This window comes from Cardiocondyla obscurior, linkage group LG07 (genome assembly GCF_019399895.1).
Source record: "Cardiocondyla obscurior isolate alpha-2009 linkage group LG07, Cobs3.1, whole genome shotgun sequence".
Taxonomy (NCBI): domain Eukaryota; kingdom Metazoa; phylum Arthropoda; class Insecta; order Hymenoptera; family Formicidae; genus Cardiocondyla; species Cardiocondyla obscurior.
Window position 1 is genome coordinate 2860080 of NC_091870.1, and position 18492 is coordinate 2878571.

At 39.5% G+C, this 18492-nt stretch overlaps 3 protein-coding genes across 6 annotated transcripts; 1 reads left to right on the forward strand and 2 right to left on the reverse strand.

The window, feature by feature from the left end:
* The first annotated feature begins 123 nt into the window (after positions 1–123).
* Positions 124–17710, forward strand: LOC139104273 (G-protein coupled receptor moody). 3 transcript variants are annotated; one of them, XM_070659662.1, is made up of 7 exons: positions 124–1639; positions 1695–2257; positions 2881–3096; positions 3681–3919; positions 4011–4323; positions 4469–6660; positions 17612–17710. In XM_070659662.1, the coding sequence occupies exons 3-6, from the start codon at positions 2881–2883 to the stop codon at positions 5228–5230; spliced, it is 1530 nt and encodes a 509-aa protein (XP_070515763.1). In that variant the 5' UTR covers positions 124–1639; positions 1695–2257; the 3' UTR covers positions 5231–6660; positions 17612–17710. The 3 variants fall into 3 exon arrangements, with proteins under 3 accessions (XP_070515763.1, XP_070515761.1, XP_070515762.1); XM_070659660.1 differs by having other exon boundaries at positions 1695–3096; XM_070659661.1 differs by having other exon boundaries at positions 124–1635; positions 1695–3096.
* LOC139104271 (sensory neuron membrane protein 1-like) lies at positions 6695–13260 on the reverse strand. Of its 2 annotated transcripts, XM_070659657.1 has the most exons (9): positions 13153–13260; positions 11607–11720; positions 10485–10642; positions 10165–10364; positions 9574–9776; positions 8805–9060; positions 8443–8654; positions 8022–8248; positions 6695–7914 (listed from the first exon to the last, which is right to left on the reverse strand). In XM_070659657.1, exons 2-9 carry the CDS (start codon positions 11709–11711, stop codon positions 7698–7700), a joined length of 1578 nt encoding a protein of 525 aa, XP_070515758.1. In that variant the 5' UTR covers positions 11712–11720; positions 13153–13260; the 3' UTR covers positions 6695–7697. The 2 variants fall into 2 exon arrangements, with proteins under 2 accessions (XP_070515758.1, XP_070515757.1); XM_070659656.1 differs by lacking the exon at positions 13153–13260 and having other exon boundaries at positions 11607–12101.
* Positions 13887–18475, reverse strand: LOC139104275 (sensory neuron membrane protein 1-like). Its single transcript, XM_070659665.1, has 9 exons — positions 18308–18475; positions 17610–17723; positions 17300–17457; positions 16886–17082; positions 16353–16558; positions 15959–16214; positions 15414–15625; positions 14981–15207; positions 13887–14770 (listed from the first exon to the last, which is right to left on the reverse strand). The coding sequence occupies exons 2-9, from the start codon at positions 17715–17717 to the stop codon at positions 14581–14583; spliced, it is 1554 nt and encodes a 517-aa protein (XP_070515766.1). The 5' UTR covers positions 17718–17723; positions 18308–18475; the 3' UTR covers positions 13887–14580.
* Between the last annotated feature and the right edge of the window lie 17 nt (positions 18476–18492).

An 18492-nucleotide genomic window follows, 5' to 3' on the forward strand; every position in this document is an offset into this window, starting at 1 on the left:
GATATGTGCGAGGACACATCTGCGCCCGAGACTTCGGTTGGGAAGAAAAGGAGGGGGGGAGACACCCAGTTGACCCTTTCTCTGTGACACATCGGGCCACTTCTTTTCAAATTGCACGGAATGCGCTGCGACTGCGATATATCGCGTATATATCGCGCTCTTTTCGCCGGCCGGTTAATCAGGACAAGAGCACGTTACGATCGACTTAGCTTGCGAAATCTTTCTCTGCTAATTATACGCGTGCAACTTGATGGGAATTGCCGTCGCATCGAAAGATGCGTCCTCGACTTTGTCACGGCATAATTTTTATTTCCGTCTCGATCGCTCCGTCGATCTCTCGGCAATTTCCTTAATATAAAGGAGAGATGTTTTCGGAAGAAGGAGAAGACCGGGGACTCGTGAGTCACGCGCGGATATTATATGCACGAGGTATTAGAAACACGTTGTAACAGCAGTAAGCTGCAGTAATATTAATTATTTTAATTATTATAATTTTTTTTTGCAGAGAACGGACAACAGCGAGACCGTATTTGGCGTTAAACTCGCGCGAGAGACCTCGTGTAACCGCGAACTTAGTCGCGGTCAGGCGATAAGATCGCAGCTCTTGGTACCGCGGGCGCGTTTGTTACGTAAGCCGCCGAAGACACGGCGAGAGTAAATTAGGCCTAACGAAGTGGAACCGACCCGCGACATTAATTAATACGGCTGAATCGAATGTCTCGTTAGTTCCAAGCGTCACAAAGGCGACCCGCATCCAGCCGTTGTCCGGAATTAACTCGGCCGAAACGCTCCGGCTTTTCCAGTTCAGGACCTATTCTCTATAAGAGAAGATTAATATCGCCACGATCTATCTATGTCGAACACGATAATGGTGCATATAATATTTAATAATACACTCGTGCGTGGCGTCCTAGATTTGCCGGATGCTCTTCCGGTATGCCGCAGATACGCAATATCGTAAATTGTAAAATGTCGATCGTCGCAAAGCGACATAGAAAATTGAAGAGCTCTCGATAATTGAATTAATAGTTAACTAAATTTTTTAAATATTATTTTGGGTACTGACAATCGCGCATATTTTGATAATTCACTCATCAAATATGATTACTGGATTTCTTTAACCGCAATTTTTTTTTTCCTTTTTTTCCTGGACTTTATTGATTCAGTTTTGTTAAAACAAAATGTGCCGGCTTTTACAATTAACAAAGGCAGAGCTTTTGATTTATATTTCACTTTAGTTTATAAATATATATATATTTTTTTTTGTTGCCAGAGAGATTTATATAGTAGGAGATTTCAACCATCTTCCAGAGCTTGGACAATAAGCATGAGCGAAATGGGGAAACCCGCTTCCGACTCGCTCGCTTCCGCCCGCGATCGTTCGTGCGCAGCTGGAGAACTGCTCTCTCCCTCGTTGATGCTACTAACAAAATGCAATTATTTTTAAAAAGGATGTAGGGACGCTCTCTCACCGCGGTTTCCAGGGGACGGTAACGCTCTCGGGCAGACATTGTAGGTGCTCTTCCACAAGTGGCATATCAACAGACATGGGGCTGGTTGACACCGTTTCGACGCTTCTGCCGCCACATCCCGACTTGCGTTATAAATCATTTGCAATAAAACGCAAACAGTATCGTAGGTACTTATTTAATTCTATGATTCTATTAAACGCAATTAATATTTCTCCCTTTCAGATACGGTGATAAAAAAAGGAAAAAGAAATTCTATCGCGAGATTAAAAAATTTCTCCAAGGAGAGGACGTCTCAACACCGAAGTCAAAAGGAGGAGCTGAATTTGGCGCAAGCGCAGCGTTCGCGAAAAGTGCATATTCTTGCACGCCCTTTCTTGCTAATAATTCCGCCAGTTTATTCGCGAATTTTACCAGGTTCGCCTCGTTCGCACGTCATTTCTATTTCCTCTTCTCTGTGTTTCATTGTTGCGTCGCAAATAAACTTCAAGTAACTCTATTGCGAAGGCAACGTTTTCATTAAGTTTTAAATTTAAATATCGCAAACTATATCGCGCCGACGATATTCAAAAATCGCGACGAAGCAGACGAACTTTACGATTTCACCGAAGAAACCACTCGAATCTGCAATGCCAAGGTCGAGATGAGAACCGATAGGGAAAAGAATATATCGGTGGCACGACGAGCGTTATTCCGGGTTCGAAAAGAGCGAGAGATGATCGCCACGAAGAATCATCGCCGATAATCGCCGCCAATCGATTGGACATGCATTTTTTATCTTTACAAAGGTGAGCGCGCCGCGAAACGATGAAATCTAAAATTACTATTCAAGACAATCTTTGCATTAAAGGATTAAACGTAAAATTACATTAAAATATTTATTTTTGTCCTCGCAATATTTGATTGCACCGCGTTTTTGTCCGCTAATTCTAACGTGTCTAGTGAAAGTGACCCAATTTGCGTGCGAATGTTAACGTGCACGTCGGCGATAATTCACGAGTCTGCGAACTGTACGGACTAACCGCTGATACTTCGAGACTATAGAGATCGAACCATAGAAATGTCTGACAGTTTACGCTTCGTCGAAAGAGTTTATCGTCTCAAGTGGCGAAAATAGACCTCTGTTCCTCTCCGACGCACTGTTGGGAGAAAAAAGAGGCCCGCTGATCCAACACACCGCCACGTGGCGTGTGAAATTCGCGCCTTTGAAATCACGAGGCACACGTGTCGATCGTTAAATGGAATCACGATGTAGCACAAAGAAAAGGAAAACGGCTCGAGATGGCACGTCTTTCAGTTAAAGTCGCAGGCCCGATTTTTCGTTTACAAAGCTTTTAATTAACGAAAGCTTTTAATAACGCGCCGTTTAATTATAATGACCATTGTAATAATTGAAATTATGAATTCGCAGATGCTGGAATACCGGATGACGAGTAACGAAACCGAGGGCAACCGCAGCACCGAGGCGATAATCGAGGAGATGTTGCTGGATCCAGGATCAGTGGTCCTCTTCGTTGATTATCCGCGGTGGCTGCTGGGCTTTGCCGCTGCCTGCTGCATCCTTTTCATGCTGATCGGCATTCCGGGAAACTTAATCACGATGATCGCGCTGTTTCGCACGAAAAAGGTCCGCGAAGCAAAAAAAATTTACGTTTAAAAATAACTCGAGTGGAAAATTGATTAATTAAGCCAGACGGTATTTAAAGTGGTTTTTGCCCGGTGTAATTATAACACGAATTAGTCTCGCACGTTAATCCTAACTATAAATAAGATCTTCGACCTGGCGAAACGTTTTTTAAACGAAATAATCGACGACGACCGGAGGTCGTCGGCACGATTCTACGGCAAAACCTTTCGTCAGTCGACCGTCAATGAGTTAAGTTTGGAATTGATTACGTAGAACTGTGCGCATATAGAGTCCTGTGTTTTCAAGAAGGTTCACGTACTCAGATATAATTGACGGGAAGTCTCCATCAATTTTATCGTGTTTATTCCGAGAAATTCACGCAAGCTCGTTCGCCACATGACGCAAATTAATTTCTTACGTCGCGTTATTTATTGCATTATATACATGCGTCTTTATTAACGCAATAATATTAAATTGTATTTGCAAAGGAAATATTTTCTAATTTTATTCTAGTATTCGGCGTTGATTCTTGTTGTAATATTTTTGTTTCAAGAATAATTTTCTACGATTAATTTTGCACACAGCTGAAGAACGCTACCGCAGTCTTCATCATGAATCTCTCGGTGTCAGACTTGATGTTCTGCTGCTTCAATCTGCCACTCGCGACTTCAACGTTCTGGCACAGGTCGTGGCTGCACGGGTCACTTCTATGTCGACTGTTTCCGCTCTTGAGATACGGCCTCGTTGCTGTCAGCCTCTTCAGCATTCTCGCGATCACAATCAATCGTTACATCATGATCGGTCATCCAGGTCTTTATCCTACGTAAGCATCCCACCTTCTTTTATTTAATTTTATTAATATAATATTTAATTATTATTTTTATTCTTGTGTTATATTTAATTATTGTTTGAAGGTTGTATAAAACAAAGTACGTAATACCGATGGTTCTGGCGATATGGACCATCGCTTTCGGCTTGCTCATTGTTACGTGGTTCGAGCAATTTGGACGTTTCGGACTGGACCCTGCCGTCGGTTCCTGCACCATCCTACCGGACGTAAACGGCCGCAGCCCGAAAGAGTTCCTCTTCATACTCGCATTTTTAGTACCTTGCGCCGCTATTATCGTTTGCTACGCTAGGATTTTTTACATTGTTCGCGGAACTGCTTCAAAATGCAGAGGCAGAGACAAAATTCTGAACGCAGAGCCTACGGAAAGCAGCCATGATGTAAGATTCATTTATTTTCACGCAAATATTTCATTAATGTAAAATAAAAATTGAATTATAAAAAAAGGGAATTAAAATATGGGATATGTAATAATTTTATAAAAGGATTTAAAACCTTGTTAATTTTTTTAAATTATCTTTTCAGCAATCATCCATTACAAAAAACCAAGAGCAAGAACTTTCCATTCTCTGTGCCCCTTCCTCATCGATGCAAACGGTTCTTTTTAATCCAGAAAGACCGAATCTCAAAGACTCGTGGTTCAAACAACCAGCCCACGAGCAACCAGCAGTAGATTACGCGTCGAGGAAGGACGATTCAACTACAAATATCGGCTCCGATGCAAGCTCCGGCAACGGCTTTGACGCTTCTCACGTCGGTCTGTTGAAAGATGCATTCCCGGACGATCACGAAATCGAGAAGTCCCACTTCGCCGAGATGAAGCTGTTCTTAAACCGGAACCAGGAGCCACGGAAGTCGTCGAGGACACCTGGCGATCGAGCGTCCTTCGTGGTGGAGTCTTCGCTAATAATCGCCGGTGGCGAACACCCGGACCAGCCGGGTTCGAGATCACCGGAGCGATTCTGCGCGAAAAAAGCGTTCCGCCGACAGTCGAAGTTCAAGAGCATCGGCAGGACGTGCAACGGTAGCGAGTACGCTGCGTCCAGGATGTCAAATAAAGACCGAAAGCTACTGCAGATGATTCTCGTGATATTTGCGTCGTTTGTGGTGTGCTACCTTCCAATCACCATCACGAAGCTCTTCCACAATACGATGGATTGGCGAGGCTTTAATATCGCCGGCTACATACTCATTTATCTGACGACCTGTATCAATCCCGTCATCTATGTCGTGATGAGCTCTGAATATAGGAGCGCATATAAATACGTATTATTGTGTAAAAAGTGAACAGATCCTTTTTTCCTTTTTTAGTTTAAAAAAATTGATTTTACGCGCGAATTAATTATTAATCGTTGCCGCTTTTCTGCGACGCTAATTGATTTTCTCGCTTGGCACGAAGCGATCGAGCCAAGCGAGAAGTAAACGTTAGCTGTCAATGTTACTGCGTGTAATTTTTTAAGAAATAAATTTTTAGGAAACAGTGAAAGTATTACTGCGTGTGACGTTTTAATAAATAAATTTGTACGGAACAAAAATATTCGGATTATTGGATTAATTTAGGGCTTGTTCGTACAGGAGTTTAATAACGACGACGATTTAGAAGCTCGAAAGTGCTAGTCAATCTCGGAATCGTGAAAAAGCATCTTTGTTTTTTTGTTTTGGGAGACGATGCCTCGAGCTCGCCGAGCGCATAAAAAAAACGTAAACAGATCAACTCGGCGTCGAGCTCAGAGCTTCCGAGAATTCGGTGCGAGAAGGACAACGGTCAACAGATGATCGAGCCTATCGTCTGTCTCACTCTTTCTTTATGGCTGTCTCTTTTTCTCCAAGGGCCGAAATCTCTAACGGCCATCTTAGTCTAATTGCGGAGGCCCGGGCGCGAGGACGTGTTACTGATCGCTCCGCAATTACGCGTATTTTCGACCGCGGATAGGAAAGTGTCGCATATGAATAAGTGTCGACGTCGTCAACCTGGAAACGAACAATCATATCTTGCACGCCTGAGCTATCCCACTTGTCGTTTGGACCTTATTTCGTGTCTCGAAAAAGTGCTTCGGAACATGAAGGTTATGTCCCGGGCGTAGCGCGCGAAGCGTCCGACGTGAATTGCGCTGCGCGTTCGACCGGTTCGATCTTACCAACTTACTTCACTGGCCATCTCCTTCAGCGACGTTCAGCGAGTTCCGGCCATCGCCATCGTCGGAGTATGAGATCTACACCTCGTCCGTCTTCTTCGTCGCGGCCGAGGTTTCCATCCCGTTTCCAGCAAGCGATTTTTAAGGAACTTAAAGAAGATAAAGTGCGCGGAGGAACATTTCGTATCGCGGCTCGTCTCATCCGTCGCTTGGGACAAGTTCTTGGTATCGTTCGTGCCGTCGACGAGAATCGACAGAAGAATCAAATGACTCGAGTAAAGACTCGGATGGAAGTAAGCAACGCCACGAACATTACGAGTGCAAATTCATCCAATAAATAATCGTTCGTCGCGCTACCTAATTTTAATCGTATAAAATCGCCGCGATAATCCACCGTCGTTCTTTCGGTCGTTCGCCTCTCGAGTGATAGTGATTGTAAAAAAAAACAGCAGTGTAATACAGTGTCAAGGGATTTAAAGTGCTACAACACGTCAGGATAATCGAGACCGCTGCCACGAGAGAGAAGGAAGGAAGGAAGGAAGGAGAGACGGAAAATAACCTACCCCAACTGGAACATACAAAGTAAGTAAACCGGCAACAAGCTGTTGACCGTAGATCACTCAATAGTAATTATCATAAAGAAATTTTAATTAATTAATTCCTGAATATTCATAAATGTAATAATTAAAAGAAAAATATCGCTTAATTATATGTTCGGTAAGAAACATAATTACTTTTTCACGTCATTAGTTTAAAAATACTTTTATTTATTTCAATAAAATTAAGTAAAATATATAGCTTCCTCGATGACGGTCGCAATTTTTATTCACTTCGTGTAATCGAATAATGGTAATTATTAACACTTTTATCTAAACTATTAAATAATTAAAATTTCTAAGTCTAAACGATCTTACTTTATCACAAATAACCATAACTTTGCATATTTTCTGTCGACGGTTCTTAGCCTTCTAAACCCTTGCGAAGCAATAGTAATCAATTATTAAAATATATTTAAAAAAAGTTTCTTGTAAAATAATTTTATATTTTTAAACATACATTACTTGGCGAATAATTCGATAACAAATCGCGAAGACTAAGAACCGCCGGCCCATATTATAAATTACAAGTGCATTACAAAGTGAGAGTCTTGCAAAAATTTTTTACAACGAGGTAGTTGAATAATAAATTACTTTTAAATATATTAAAATATAACGCGTCAAATCTTTTATATATATTTTTTTTTCTATATACTACAATAGCTTCTTCAACCTCTTCAGTTCTTTCGATTTTTCCTTAATAATTAAAATATTAAATATCTTTTCCTTTCTATAAAATTATTCTTTGAAAGCTTCTCTTTCGTTATATTAAAAAAAAAACAAAAATTTAATAAAATACATTATATACATTAACATTAATTTTAATTAAAGAACGTTCGCGATTTAAAGGCGTTGGTCCAATTTTCTGATAAATTTACCCGTTAGACAAACATGCAATCATCTTCATTCAATTAAAGACAAAAATTAAGTAAAGGTAGACATATGATTACATGGACGGATTAATTTACCAGACCTAGCGAAACAACCTGCCGTTAATACTGATATCGTCCTCCCGTTAACAATTTAATTCTTATCGAGGCTTGATGGCACCGACGCTTGTATCGTGCTGATGTTCATGCCAGGCGGCCAGTTCTTCTCATTTTTATTCTCTTGCCCGCTGTTAGACTTCGGAGTAACTTTAGTGACGTCCAATTTGCCGCTGTCGCGATTTTTGTAGTGGAAGTAACCAGCCGTGCCGCCCATAGCTATTCCACCGAGCATCAGCAGCCACTTTAGAAAGCTGAAAAACGAAAGCGCGAGTAAACAAGCGATTTATCACGTTCAAAGCGAATTTCGATCTTAAAAAAAAAACCTCCCTAAAAATTGTTGCTTTAAAAAGTTACTTACTTGACGACTGTCATCACTTTGAAAATCATTTTCACCTTGTTGACGAACTGATCATCGAGGAGTATCCCTTCTTCCACCCAGAACAGAGGAAGCAATGCCTCCGGAAAGTTCTTCATTAGCTTAAACTTCGCTATCGGTTGTATGAACATGTTGAACTGCAGTCGTTTATGCGCTTTTATCGGCGTGGCAGTCATCGGCTCGAAATCCATGTCTATTTCATGATCCTCCTACGGTTGCGTATAATTTATTTAAATTACTTTTTCGTTTTTTTTTTAGGGGGGGTGTATTTGTTTCCTTGTTAATTTCTTTGTTAATTTCCTTGTTAATTTCCTTGTTAATTCTTTACAATTGTTTCGTTTAATTCTACAAATTAAATCTCGTTATCTATCCGCGTATTACATCTGGTCCATTTGTCAGTCACCTGATTCGGATGCAAGCCATCCACCATCTGCAAATATTTCCCGTCGGTGTCGTAAAAATGCGGTAAGGACCCAATGATGGGTACGCCCAGGCACTTCGTCATATCGTAGAAATTTCTCGTCATGCAAGTGTCCGGGGTCGGGCAGAAACACTTCTCCCTGGGATTCGTGCTCATGTCTCCCAAGTCCGCGGTGTAATGTAGAGTGTTGATGCCTGCGAATTAGAGAACGTTAGAAATGGCAATTAATAGAATTAATTAATTAAAAAAAAAAAAAAAAATTATATATATATTTCTTTCGCTTTTCGATGCGATTTCTCGTGCTTGTCGTACGAAGTGAATTTCTCCTCGTTTAAAATACGTACCTTTGACTTTACTGCGGTGCCTGTAATGCGCGCTGAGACTTCGGCAGATCTCGTAGCCGAAGGAGACGATATCGTCGTCCGGGCCAAACAGAGGTGCGAAGATCGTAGAGTCGGTGCCGTTGTACTCGTTGCAATGATCCTCCGGCCAGATGTCCAACGCGGGCTTCCCATCGAATTCCAAAACGCGTCCGACGTCTTTAAAGTTTTTAACGCCACGCAGTACTTTCATGCGCTGCGGCACGTTGGTGCCGTTTTTCTACAAAGGTTTCCAGCTTTTCGTAGAGTACTTTTGTAAAGGGAACGCGACACACTGATTAATTCTTATCGCTTTTCATGATTCTCGCGCATGAATCTCTTTTTTTTTTTTTTTTTTGCGCGAGTATGAAGCGTCTAACGAAAGGACAATAATTTACTTTTATTTACGACGGAATTACGGCCAGACGCAACATCATATTCCGCTATTATCTTCATGCGTGACTCGCTTCTTTTTCAACATGCAATTAGACCGTTGATTTATCTACTTATCATCATACCTCTGAGAAGCCCGAGAGTTGCGCTAGAATTACCGTCGCACTATGCAATTTGAATACATATAATTCGCGTAACAATAGGTCCATTCGAATCGCTCGGGAATATTTATAAAACTCTACGTTGAATTAAATTATATAAGCGCGCGAGGTTTTTTTCGTCGATAAAAATTCACGAGCGGTGTCCAAGTTTCACAGTTACGTAATTCTTATGTTGAATAAAAGAAAAAAAATAATTTTACCCCGCCGAAGACGGAGAACTTGTAGCGATCCTCGCCGTCGGGGACCAAGTCCTTCGCCTCCGACTTCAACAAGCTGCACACCGCCGATCCGGCAAAGTCCTTCACGGTGCAGTCGACCGGCAGACCGTCGAAGAGTATGTCCTTGGCCTTGGCCGTGACGAATATCGAGTCCGGTTTGTGGAAGATGCTGTCGACGGCCTTGCCTGCGTTAATCGACCGGCCATAAATCTCGGTGCTCGACTTCCGAGCAAACAAACTTCCCCGCGCCGTTTCTCGCCGATATTTTCGCGCGCTGTCCGCTATTTTCAAGCCGAGTGCTCGATCGGCGCGCGTGGTAATGCACGTGGACGCGAATATCCGTGGCGATCGAGGCAACGGGGAACCCTTATAAATAATTCGTCGTATTCGTCGGAGGTGCGCGCACGGTATAAGAAAACGTATCTCACGTTCCACTTTAAGCCTTCCGGCGCGCATTTAGTATTATAGTCCGCGCCGACCCTGTGCGATACCGGCCGATAACGCGACGGCAATCGATACGCGACATTGAAAGAAAATCATGGCACTCGGTATCGATAAATCGGGCCTACGTACCAACGACCCCGATCGCGGCGGGCTTGTCCCTGAGGGTGGCGCCCACCATGCCGAGAATCATGAGATGAGGGAACACCATTATCTCCTCGCCCGTTAACCCGTTACTTTTCTTGGGGTTGAAAAACCACGTTGATCTCATGCTGTACTCGACGGTATCCTCATCCTCCCGATCGACGAGATCGAACTTTACTTTGTATTCGCTAAATTCGTATTCGAATTAATATATTTCTGAATTAATGAATTTATGAGAATTAAGCTTGGTCTTTTTTTTTTTTGTTATTTTCTTTTTTTGGTCGGTGATTATTGAAAGAGTAACTTACTCGTAGAAAAACGGCCCGACTTCTTGCACCTTCGGCTTCTGGCCCTCTTTAATTTCATCAGCGTTCGTTATGTTAAACAGGTAGACTTTGAAGTCCAATGGCAGCGGAAAGTTCGACCACATTTCGCGTATTTCGCTTCCTGGTTTCAGCGCGATTGCCTGGGAAAGTTAAAGCTCGTCAGTTTAAAGTCGCAATGGAAATTATCATTTTTTCTTTTTTTTTTTCTTTCATATTAAATTAATGAATTAAATAAAAGTTGTAAGTACGTATTTCGTTAGATTCTTTTTTATTTTTTACTTATTTGATTTCAAAAGGCTATTTTAATTGCCTACGGCAAACACGTGACATAATGTCTAGAATTTTGCAATTAATAATGAATCTGCACACACACGTATTCCGTAAATCATAGTCTTGGCGCAACATATACGAGCATTTATGTCGACGAATATTACCCACGGTTAATTGTAGCTGTAGAAGTAAAATAAATGTTTATCAGTGCGTGCAAACAATTCTGGAATAGCATCACGTAACAGTACAGCTTGGAAAAAAAAAAAGAAAAAAAGAATTCCAATTATTAAATCCATCCTCGATTTTCGGTCGCGGCATGAAAATCGCAACGCAATAAACCGTAGAAACAATATATTGAAACAACACATTAAACTATTAAAACATTACGGCGAAGGTTCAAGGATTTCGCGACATACACTTACGGGATGATTTGAGCGTTTCATAAAAAGAATAAATTAATCACGCGAACTTTTGAAGTAATTTTAAATTCGAAGGTAACGATAGAAATTAATAAATCACGCAATAAAATTAATAACGACGTGACGAATAATATTTTCGTAAATGTTAGGGTCTTAAAATATTATTCAATACGGTCTCGAAATAAGAGTGAATATCAGCCTTGGATCCGCGTTCCCAGTTCACTTTTATAAATAAATTCGCGCGTTTATTGATAAAGATATAATTTAAGAATACGAGTCTAAGAGAAAACGCATTAATTACCCACTCGTTAATTTCAATATTATTACACGCCGGCGTCGCGACGATAATCTTAAGTAATTTATTTAATTCTTAAATCTTTTCTCATACGATATTATTAAAATCTCACTCGCTCACCTTCTTAATCTGCGACTTAATTAATCCTGGAAACCCGCACCAGAGTAGAATACCGAAGACGAACATAACTCCACCGCCGATCCCGAGCTTCTTTACAGACACCATTTTAACACTCTGCAGAAACGCCAAGCGGTATTTAGTCATGTAGAAACATAGGAGCGTACCGAAAATAGATGTTTGTATGCGCGAGCGATTATTCATAACAAACTTAAGCGATTGAATAACGCACAAAGTTGGATGGACCACTATCCGATTCCGTTTATCGGTCAATTACGTAATTACATGTCGCTAACCGGCTGGTAAATAATACTTAATTAATTACAATTTCATTGCGTGATAAATTTAGACCGCGGCGCGTAAAAGCCGACGACTTTTTACAAAGCGTCTACGGGGAATGGCTAATTATTGAAGGGCTTGGTCACTTTCCAACGTAAGTTTCTCGCGAATTAATTCATCGCTAGCTCTATTCTTGACCGGCGTACGTCGATAATTATTCAAGATGTTAAGCTAAACGATCGAAACCTTTTTGCATTCCTCGAGAGTGCGAAGCACGTTGTCGAATGCTTTGCCGTACGGAACTGCGTTTAGCAACTTTGAACGTTTTAATATATCGTACATCCTTCGAACTTCGCGAACGGCTACGTCGTACGCGCGTCGCTTAGTAACCATTATTATGTTTTAAAGTTAATAATACGTAGATACGTTGAATTTGCACTAACTCTGATTGAGGAGAAAAAACACAATTTTGATACACTGGATATAAAGAGAGAAAAGATTAGATTTTTCCGATTGCAATTCTCACAATTCTCTCAACCGATTTCCTTTTTTCTTTTATATTTATGAAAAATTAGATAATATCATCTGCGATGCGTAAGAATTGATTGCGATAGCTATTATAATGTACCCACAAAAAAATCAAATGCAAGAGTAATATGCATATAAAAAAAATGTCAAAGTTCATAATAGAATAAGATATAAAACAAGGGATAAATGTGTGCGATATATATATTCCTTGTTTCGTATTTTATCCACTGTTGAATTAAGCTTCTTCTCGATGCTGAGAATCTCGAGGAAAAATTCACGAAAATCGCAACTCAATAACAGAGCGAAGCAAAGTAAAAAAAAAAAAAAAAATTTAACTTATCACAATTTTCATTATTATCACGGTAAGAATTAAAATCAAAATAAAAAATTCATATTTAGAATAGCGATCCGAGACCAATAGTAACCGGAATACCACTATCAAAATCCTTCGCCACAATTCTCCACGGTTGGTTTATCGTCAAATATCGCTTTTACGTGAAAATTTTTTTTTTCTCGCAACCGTCTAAGACAAAATGAAATAATTGAAAATATCATAAAATAAAATAACGGAAGTTGAATCGCGCGAGTTAAGAATTTAATTCGATAATCCTCGTTCACTCCCGTCGTCCTTTGTGCTCTTTTCTTGTCCCCGGTTCCAAAACCTCACGTAGATGTTTTCGAAGCTATCGGAGAACCGCGAGATGAAGGGCTGGACTTCCTCCGGCGTGGTACCGTTTCGCACCTGTGCGGTCTCCCGGCCGTGCTCTTCGCCTAGGCCACCCTTGTCGTCCTTGTCGTCGCCGTCTTCGACGTCGTCGTTGATCGTGCGCGGCTCGTTGCGAACGGACTGCCTACGCGATAATGAGACCGATGTCTTAGACTAGGCCGGCGTCGGCGTACTCCTGCTTAAAGCCGACCTCGTCGTGGTCTTCCCTCGTCTTTCCTACCTAATGGCACGGCGATCTCTGGCAAAAAAATCGGTTGCACCAAACGGTCGGCGATTTTCGCCGGGGCCGCACACCTTCGCTCGTAATTACGTGACGCTGAAAATTCTCAGAGTCTCATTAGAGTTTTGAATAAATTTAATCGGCCGTAATGTGAAAAATCATGATAACTCTCGTTTTCTATACAATCAACTGCGAGTACGTACCAGTAAAGCAACATATTGATTACGTACATCAAGAAAATTTTTTTTTTTTTTTTACATTGAGTGAATTTATTTTCTTGAAATATTTTCCGTTTTACGAGAATTATTCATTTTGTTCGAGTTGTATCATTTAATCGTACGAAGTACGTTATTTTCTATCTATATATTTTAATTACTGCTTTCTTAAAATAATTTATTAATTAAAGTACTTGTCTCGGTTTTTTAAAACAAAAAATTCAAGTTCCTTTCCAATCACAGAATTCATTTTAGCAAACGTTACTTTAAATTAAAGGACGACAGTAGTTGATTCGAAATAATTTGCGGTTAATAAAAATTTTTTTTACTTTTATTCAGTTATTAAGTATAAACCTTTCGTGAATATACTATGTCGCGTAATTGAAAAAATATAAGCAGCACGATTTTCTACAACAACAGTACCATTAATTAATTAAAAGCGATTTGCTACTGTGCCCATACCGTTGCAATCGAAACTAATAACGTAAGAAGATCAATATTAATTTACTCTGTGTAATTAAGGAAATATTCCTAAGTTAACGACAGCAAAAACTTTTATAATACTCGTACGGAAAACAACCGCGATTGTTAATAATTAATCTATTTCTTACACATTTACGATAATTTTCCGCTGATGCGTCTATCATAAACGCCGTTACTATAAATCGACTTGAAAGCGACTAGCATTAGAATTAAGTCAAATTGTTAATCTAATAATATCCAATACATTATTCAACAACGATATCTCCCAAAATAATATAATACACAATTAAAACATTCAGTTAAATATTCCGCGCGTTTGCGTAACGAGAATATATCATATATTTAATTAATTATATCACAATGGATGGAGGCGAGATGGTGCTGCCGGAGTCAATTTTGCCGAAGGGCCCGTATTAATTATAAATATTAAATCACGACTTCTTCTAAATTACTGTTTTCGATGCGGCGTAATCGGTGCCGTGCCTCCTAACTCTCGCGGTGCCGTATCGTAATTGTTACTCCTTGTTAATCAATTTTAGGTGGTATTAAGTGGCCTTGTATAGTACTGACGGTTATCTTATCTTGCGGCTCGTTCTGACCTTTACCCGGGACAACGTTCGGTGCGGCATTCGCGGCATTATTTTCTTTGTAGTGTCTCATTATGGCGACGCCTGTTGCGCCCAGGCCACCCAGCATCATGAGCCACATTACTATCCTGTAAATACAAATATTTTATTAGGCATCTAAGAAATTTGATCCGGCGTTTAGAGCATCTCGCAGAAAAAAAAGAGATCCAACGTGAGATCGCTTAATTTTTTTGGCCACGCAATTAGATATTTTTTCGTAGATTTCATGCACGCAAGACTGCTGAAAGGATAACGCGAAAGAAGTAGTTTGTGAAAATTATGATTTGACGTCTACTTACTTGGCAATTAAGATCTGTATAAATGCGACTTTAAGCGGTTTTATGAGAACACTTCCAAGCTCGATACCGTCCTCTATCCAGAATATAGGGAAAAGCACTTCCGGGAAGGTTTTCATTAGGCGAAGCTTGGGAATAGGTCCAACCAGTACGTTGAACTGAGCCCTTTTGTATCCGTTAATCGGAGTGCCCGTCATCGGCTCGAAGTTAAAAGACATTTGATGTTTCTCCTGCAAACGGGATCCTTCGTCATGTTTCTCGTTGTAATTGTGTTCGATATTTAATTATTAATTTTTTATTGAATTATATTTAAAGAAAAAAAGAAAGATGAAAAAGAAACGAAACCATTTTGTGTGGATAAAAAAAAAATCGTGGAACAATAAGTAATCAGTATATTTGTTCTGCATATTGTTTCCGAAATTAATTATTGACTTACGGAATCGGGCTTTACGCCTTCGATCAGTTCTAAAAATCGCGGGTCGGAACCGTAAAAATGAGGTAGACTTATTTTTATAGGCACTTGCAGGCAGGGATCTGCGCTGAACATATTTTTAGGCATGCACCCTTCGGGCTCCAGACAGAAACACTTTGCGTCTTCGTCCTCGGAGGGATCGCCTAAATTGGCCGAGTAGTGCAACGTCTTGAAACCTACACAAGAGATTGAACAATTTCTCAATTTAAAAGGAGCGATACTCTTACTTAGGGAAAGTCGAGGAGACGCGGCAGCGCAACGTACATTAAAAAAAAAATTTTGCTAAATTAATTAAGCCTTTCAACTAAACCCAGATTTAATTAATACAACAAAATATTTAATAAACCGAAGTAAATTGCTATTTATATGGACGACAATTTACTTCAATTAAATAATAATTTTGTTGTATTAATTAAATCTAGATTTAGTTAAAAAGCTTAGTTTATTAAACAAAAATTTTTTTTTTATCTTAGGCGGTTGATTCTGGCACTTTTCGCTTTTGTAGATACCTTTTACTTTTCCTGGCCCGACGTAGTAGGTGGCCATACTTCGGCAAATGTCTACGGAGTGCGCCCAGACCTTTTTCTCCTTGGTGAGAAACGGAGGGAAGATGGTCCCATCCGTGCCACGAAAATCGTTGCAAGGATCGCCCGGCCACAATTTCATTTTCGTGCCATTCCCTACCATTACCACGCGGCCTACGTCCAAATAATTTTTTATTCCACGATACACCCTTATGCGCTCCGGCAAAAGACTCCCATTTGCCTGCAAAAAAAACAACATAAATCAATAGCATTAAAAAAATATATATATTAAATTACATTATCTAAGCTAGACCGGACTTTTAAAACCAAAAAGGTACAGTTCTATTTTATTTTTATTAATGATATAAAAATATATTACTTTAGCGAGATAGCCGAATCTAAAACGTAGCCCTTCCTCGTGGATAAATATATTTTCCCGCTTCTGCAATTCACCGCATACCGCGGATCCAGCGAAGTCCGTCACGCCCGTGCAGTCGAAAGGTATTCCGTGAAAGAATAAATCTTTCACGGTGGTTTTGATAAATATCGACTCGGGTTTCTTAAAAATACTGTCCAGCGCTTTACCTAAAGAAATATTAATTACGTTAAAAAGAAATCGAGGATTATTTTGCACACAGAAGAAAAAAATAAAATCGTGCAGTACATACATGTGTGTATAGATCGAACCGACATACGAAAAGATAATGCGCTCGAATTGTATTTAAATTAATTAAGACGCGATCGTGTTGCGTAAATTTTTTTTGAAAACGTCAGAATGGTCTTTGATTAATTTTGTTATTTATTAATAATTAGAAATTGGTGTGAGTTTTTTTTTATATTCTTTAAAAGGTGCAAATTCTTTTGCGCTAAGCACGGCTAAATTTTGTCACATCACTTATCGTAAATACGTACTAATCACTCCCATCGTTGACGGCTTATCTTTTTGAACGATGAGCGTCACCGCAATCATGATCGGATGAAATGTGTAAATTTCCGCACTTTCCGGCATAACACTTTTTTCTTGATTAAAATACCAAACTTGTCGCATACTGTATTCGACGGTATCATCTTCCTCTCGGTCCACGATATCCTCTTTATCTCGATACAAGCTGAAAATTACATCGACACCTGTTAACTTTCATCGTATTCTTGTTTTTTTTCTTTTTATTAAGAAATTTTTGCAACGGGCAACATATTGATAATTATAATTTAATAATTATAATTTAGAATAAATTAATTTTTTATTATTAAAAAAATATTCATTAATATAACGTTAAGAAATTCGAACGTAGATAATTATAATTTAAGAGCGTAAATATTACTCACTCGTAATGAAAGGGTCCTATTTCTTGAACAATCGGTTTCGCACCTGACGCTATTTCAAGGGGATTTGTCACGTTGAAGATATAAATATTAAAATCTAGTGGCTGTGGAAGTTTCTCCCAGAAACCACGTATCTCGCTTCCCTTTTTCAACCTAACTTGCTGTAATAATTTATAAATCGCTTCGATAATCACCAAAGGACTTATGATTTTAAATTAAATTCACAGCAGGCAGTTCAAGTATCGCGCATCTGATTTTGAACAGAACTTAGCCAGATTGTAATGTTGCTAATAATGAATCAAACGTTACTTACAGATTTCACTTGCGACTTCAACATAGCTGGAAATCCTATGGTGTAACTGATCAGCCCGATGGAGAACGTACAGGAGCCAGCGAGTCCTAATCTTTTCACGGACACCATGTTAATCTGAGAACACGTCACGCGAATGGAAATTAATTTTCACGTCCCGACATAACTTTGGCGGTAAGTTGGCACCTTGTAATTGTCATTAACATGCAGCAGGACGTTGATAATCTTTCCGATCGTGAAAAAGGATAATAATTCCCTCAAATACAAATTACGCGTCGCGCTTTCTATTCGGCATAAAACTCGACGTAAATTATTCTCCTGTCTTTCAAAAAATTTTGGCAAAGCCCCCGTTCGTTGCGTCGACATCACAATTTTCGAACCGAGCACTCTTCAATTTAACAAAATTTTAATTTCTACAATAAAATTAAATCAAAGTCACTCGAGAATTAATTAAGCTTCTTCGTTTTCTGAATTAATTCTTCAAAGTTCCCCAATAAATTTTAAAGAAAAATTTAAATTAATAAATTAATAAATTTCTTCGACTTAATGAACGTCGACTTTAAGAGTATTCATTTTTTGAACTTGACTTTAAAATAAATTGATAAATTTTTTTTCTCGGCTTTTCTAATTGTAGAAGTGCTCTCCGCTTTTTTTTCTTTCTTTCTTTTTAACCCGGTTCGCTTGAGATTTCTAAAGCACACCTGAGGAAGTTAGTCTTCGAAAACGTTTTCGATGTGCGGTTGTCCACTTCCGTCGACGTATTGCTCTTCAGTTTCAAATGTTTTCTTGTTGTCGGTCCTCCTTAGCAATTCTCATTGGCAAACTAGTTACCAGCACCCCCCAGATGCTTTCATATATAATGTTCTTATGTACACATACCTTTGTT

Bases quoted from the DNA above. Each gene is read 5' to 3' on its own strand.
- LOC139104273 (XM_070659660.1), top strand. From the start codon at position 2,845: ATGACCATTGTAATAATTGAAATTATGAATTCGCAGATGCTGGAATAC. The intron at 3,920-4,010 runs GTAAGCATCCCA...TATTGTTTGAAG, and splicing joins CATCCAGGTCTTTATCCTAC to GTTGTATAAAACAAAGTACG. The intron at 4,324-4,468 runs GTAAGATTCATT...TTATCTTTTCAG, and splicing joins CTACGGAAAGCAGCCATGAT to CAATCATCCATTACAAAAAA.
- LOC139104271 (XM_070659656.1), bottom strand. From the start codon at position 11,807: ATGAATAATCGCTCGCGCATACAAACATCTATTTTCGGTACGCTCCTA. The intron at 9,061-9,573 runs GTAAAATTATTT...AAACCTTTGTAG, and splicing joins AGTTCTCCGTCTTCGGCGGG to AAAAACGGCACCAACGTGCC. The intron at 7,915-8,021 runs GTAAGTAACTTT...TTCGTTTTTCAG, and splicing joins AAAGTGATGACAGTCGTCAA to CTTTCTAAAGTGGCTGCTGA.
- LOC139104275 (XM_070659665.1), bottom strand. From the start codon at position 17,717: ATGGTGTCCGTGAAAAGATTAGGACTCGCTGGCTCCTGTACGTTCTCC. The intron at 15,626-15,958 runs GTATCTACAAAA...TCTCTTGTGTAG, and splicing joins CGGGCCAGGAAAAGTAAAAG to GTTTCAAGACGTTGCACTAC. The intron at 14,771-14,980 runs GTAAGTAGACGT...TTGTATTTACAG, and splicing joins ATACAGATCTTAATTGCCAA to GATAGTAATGTGGCTCATGA.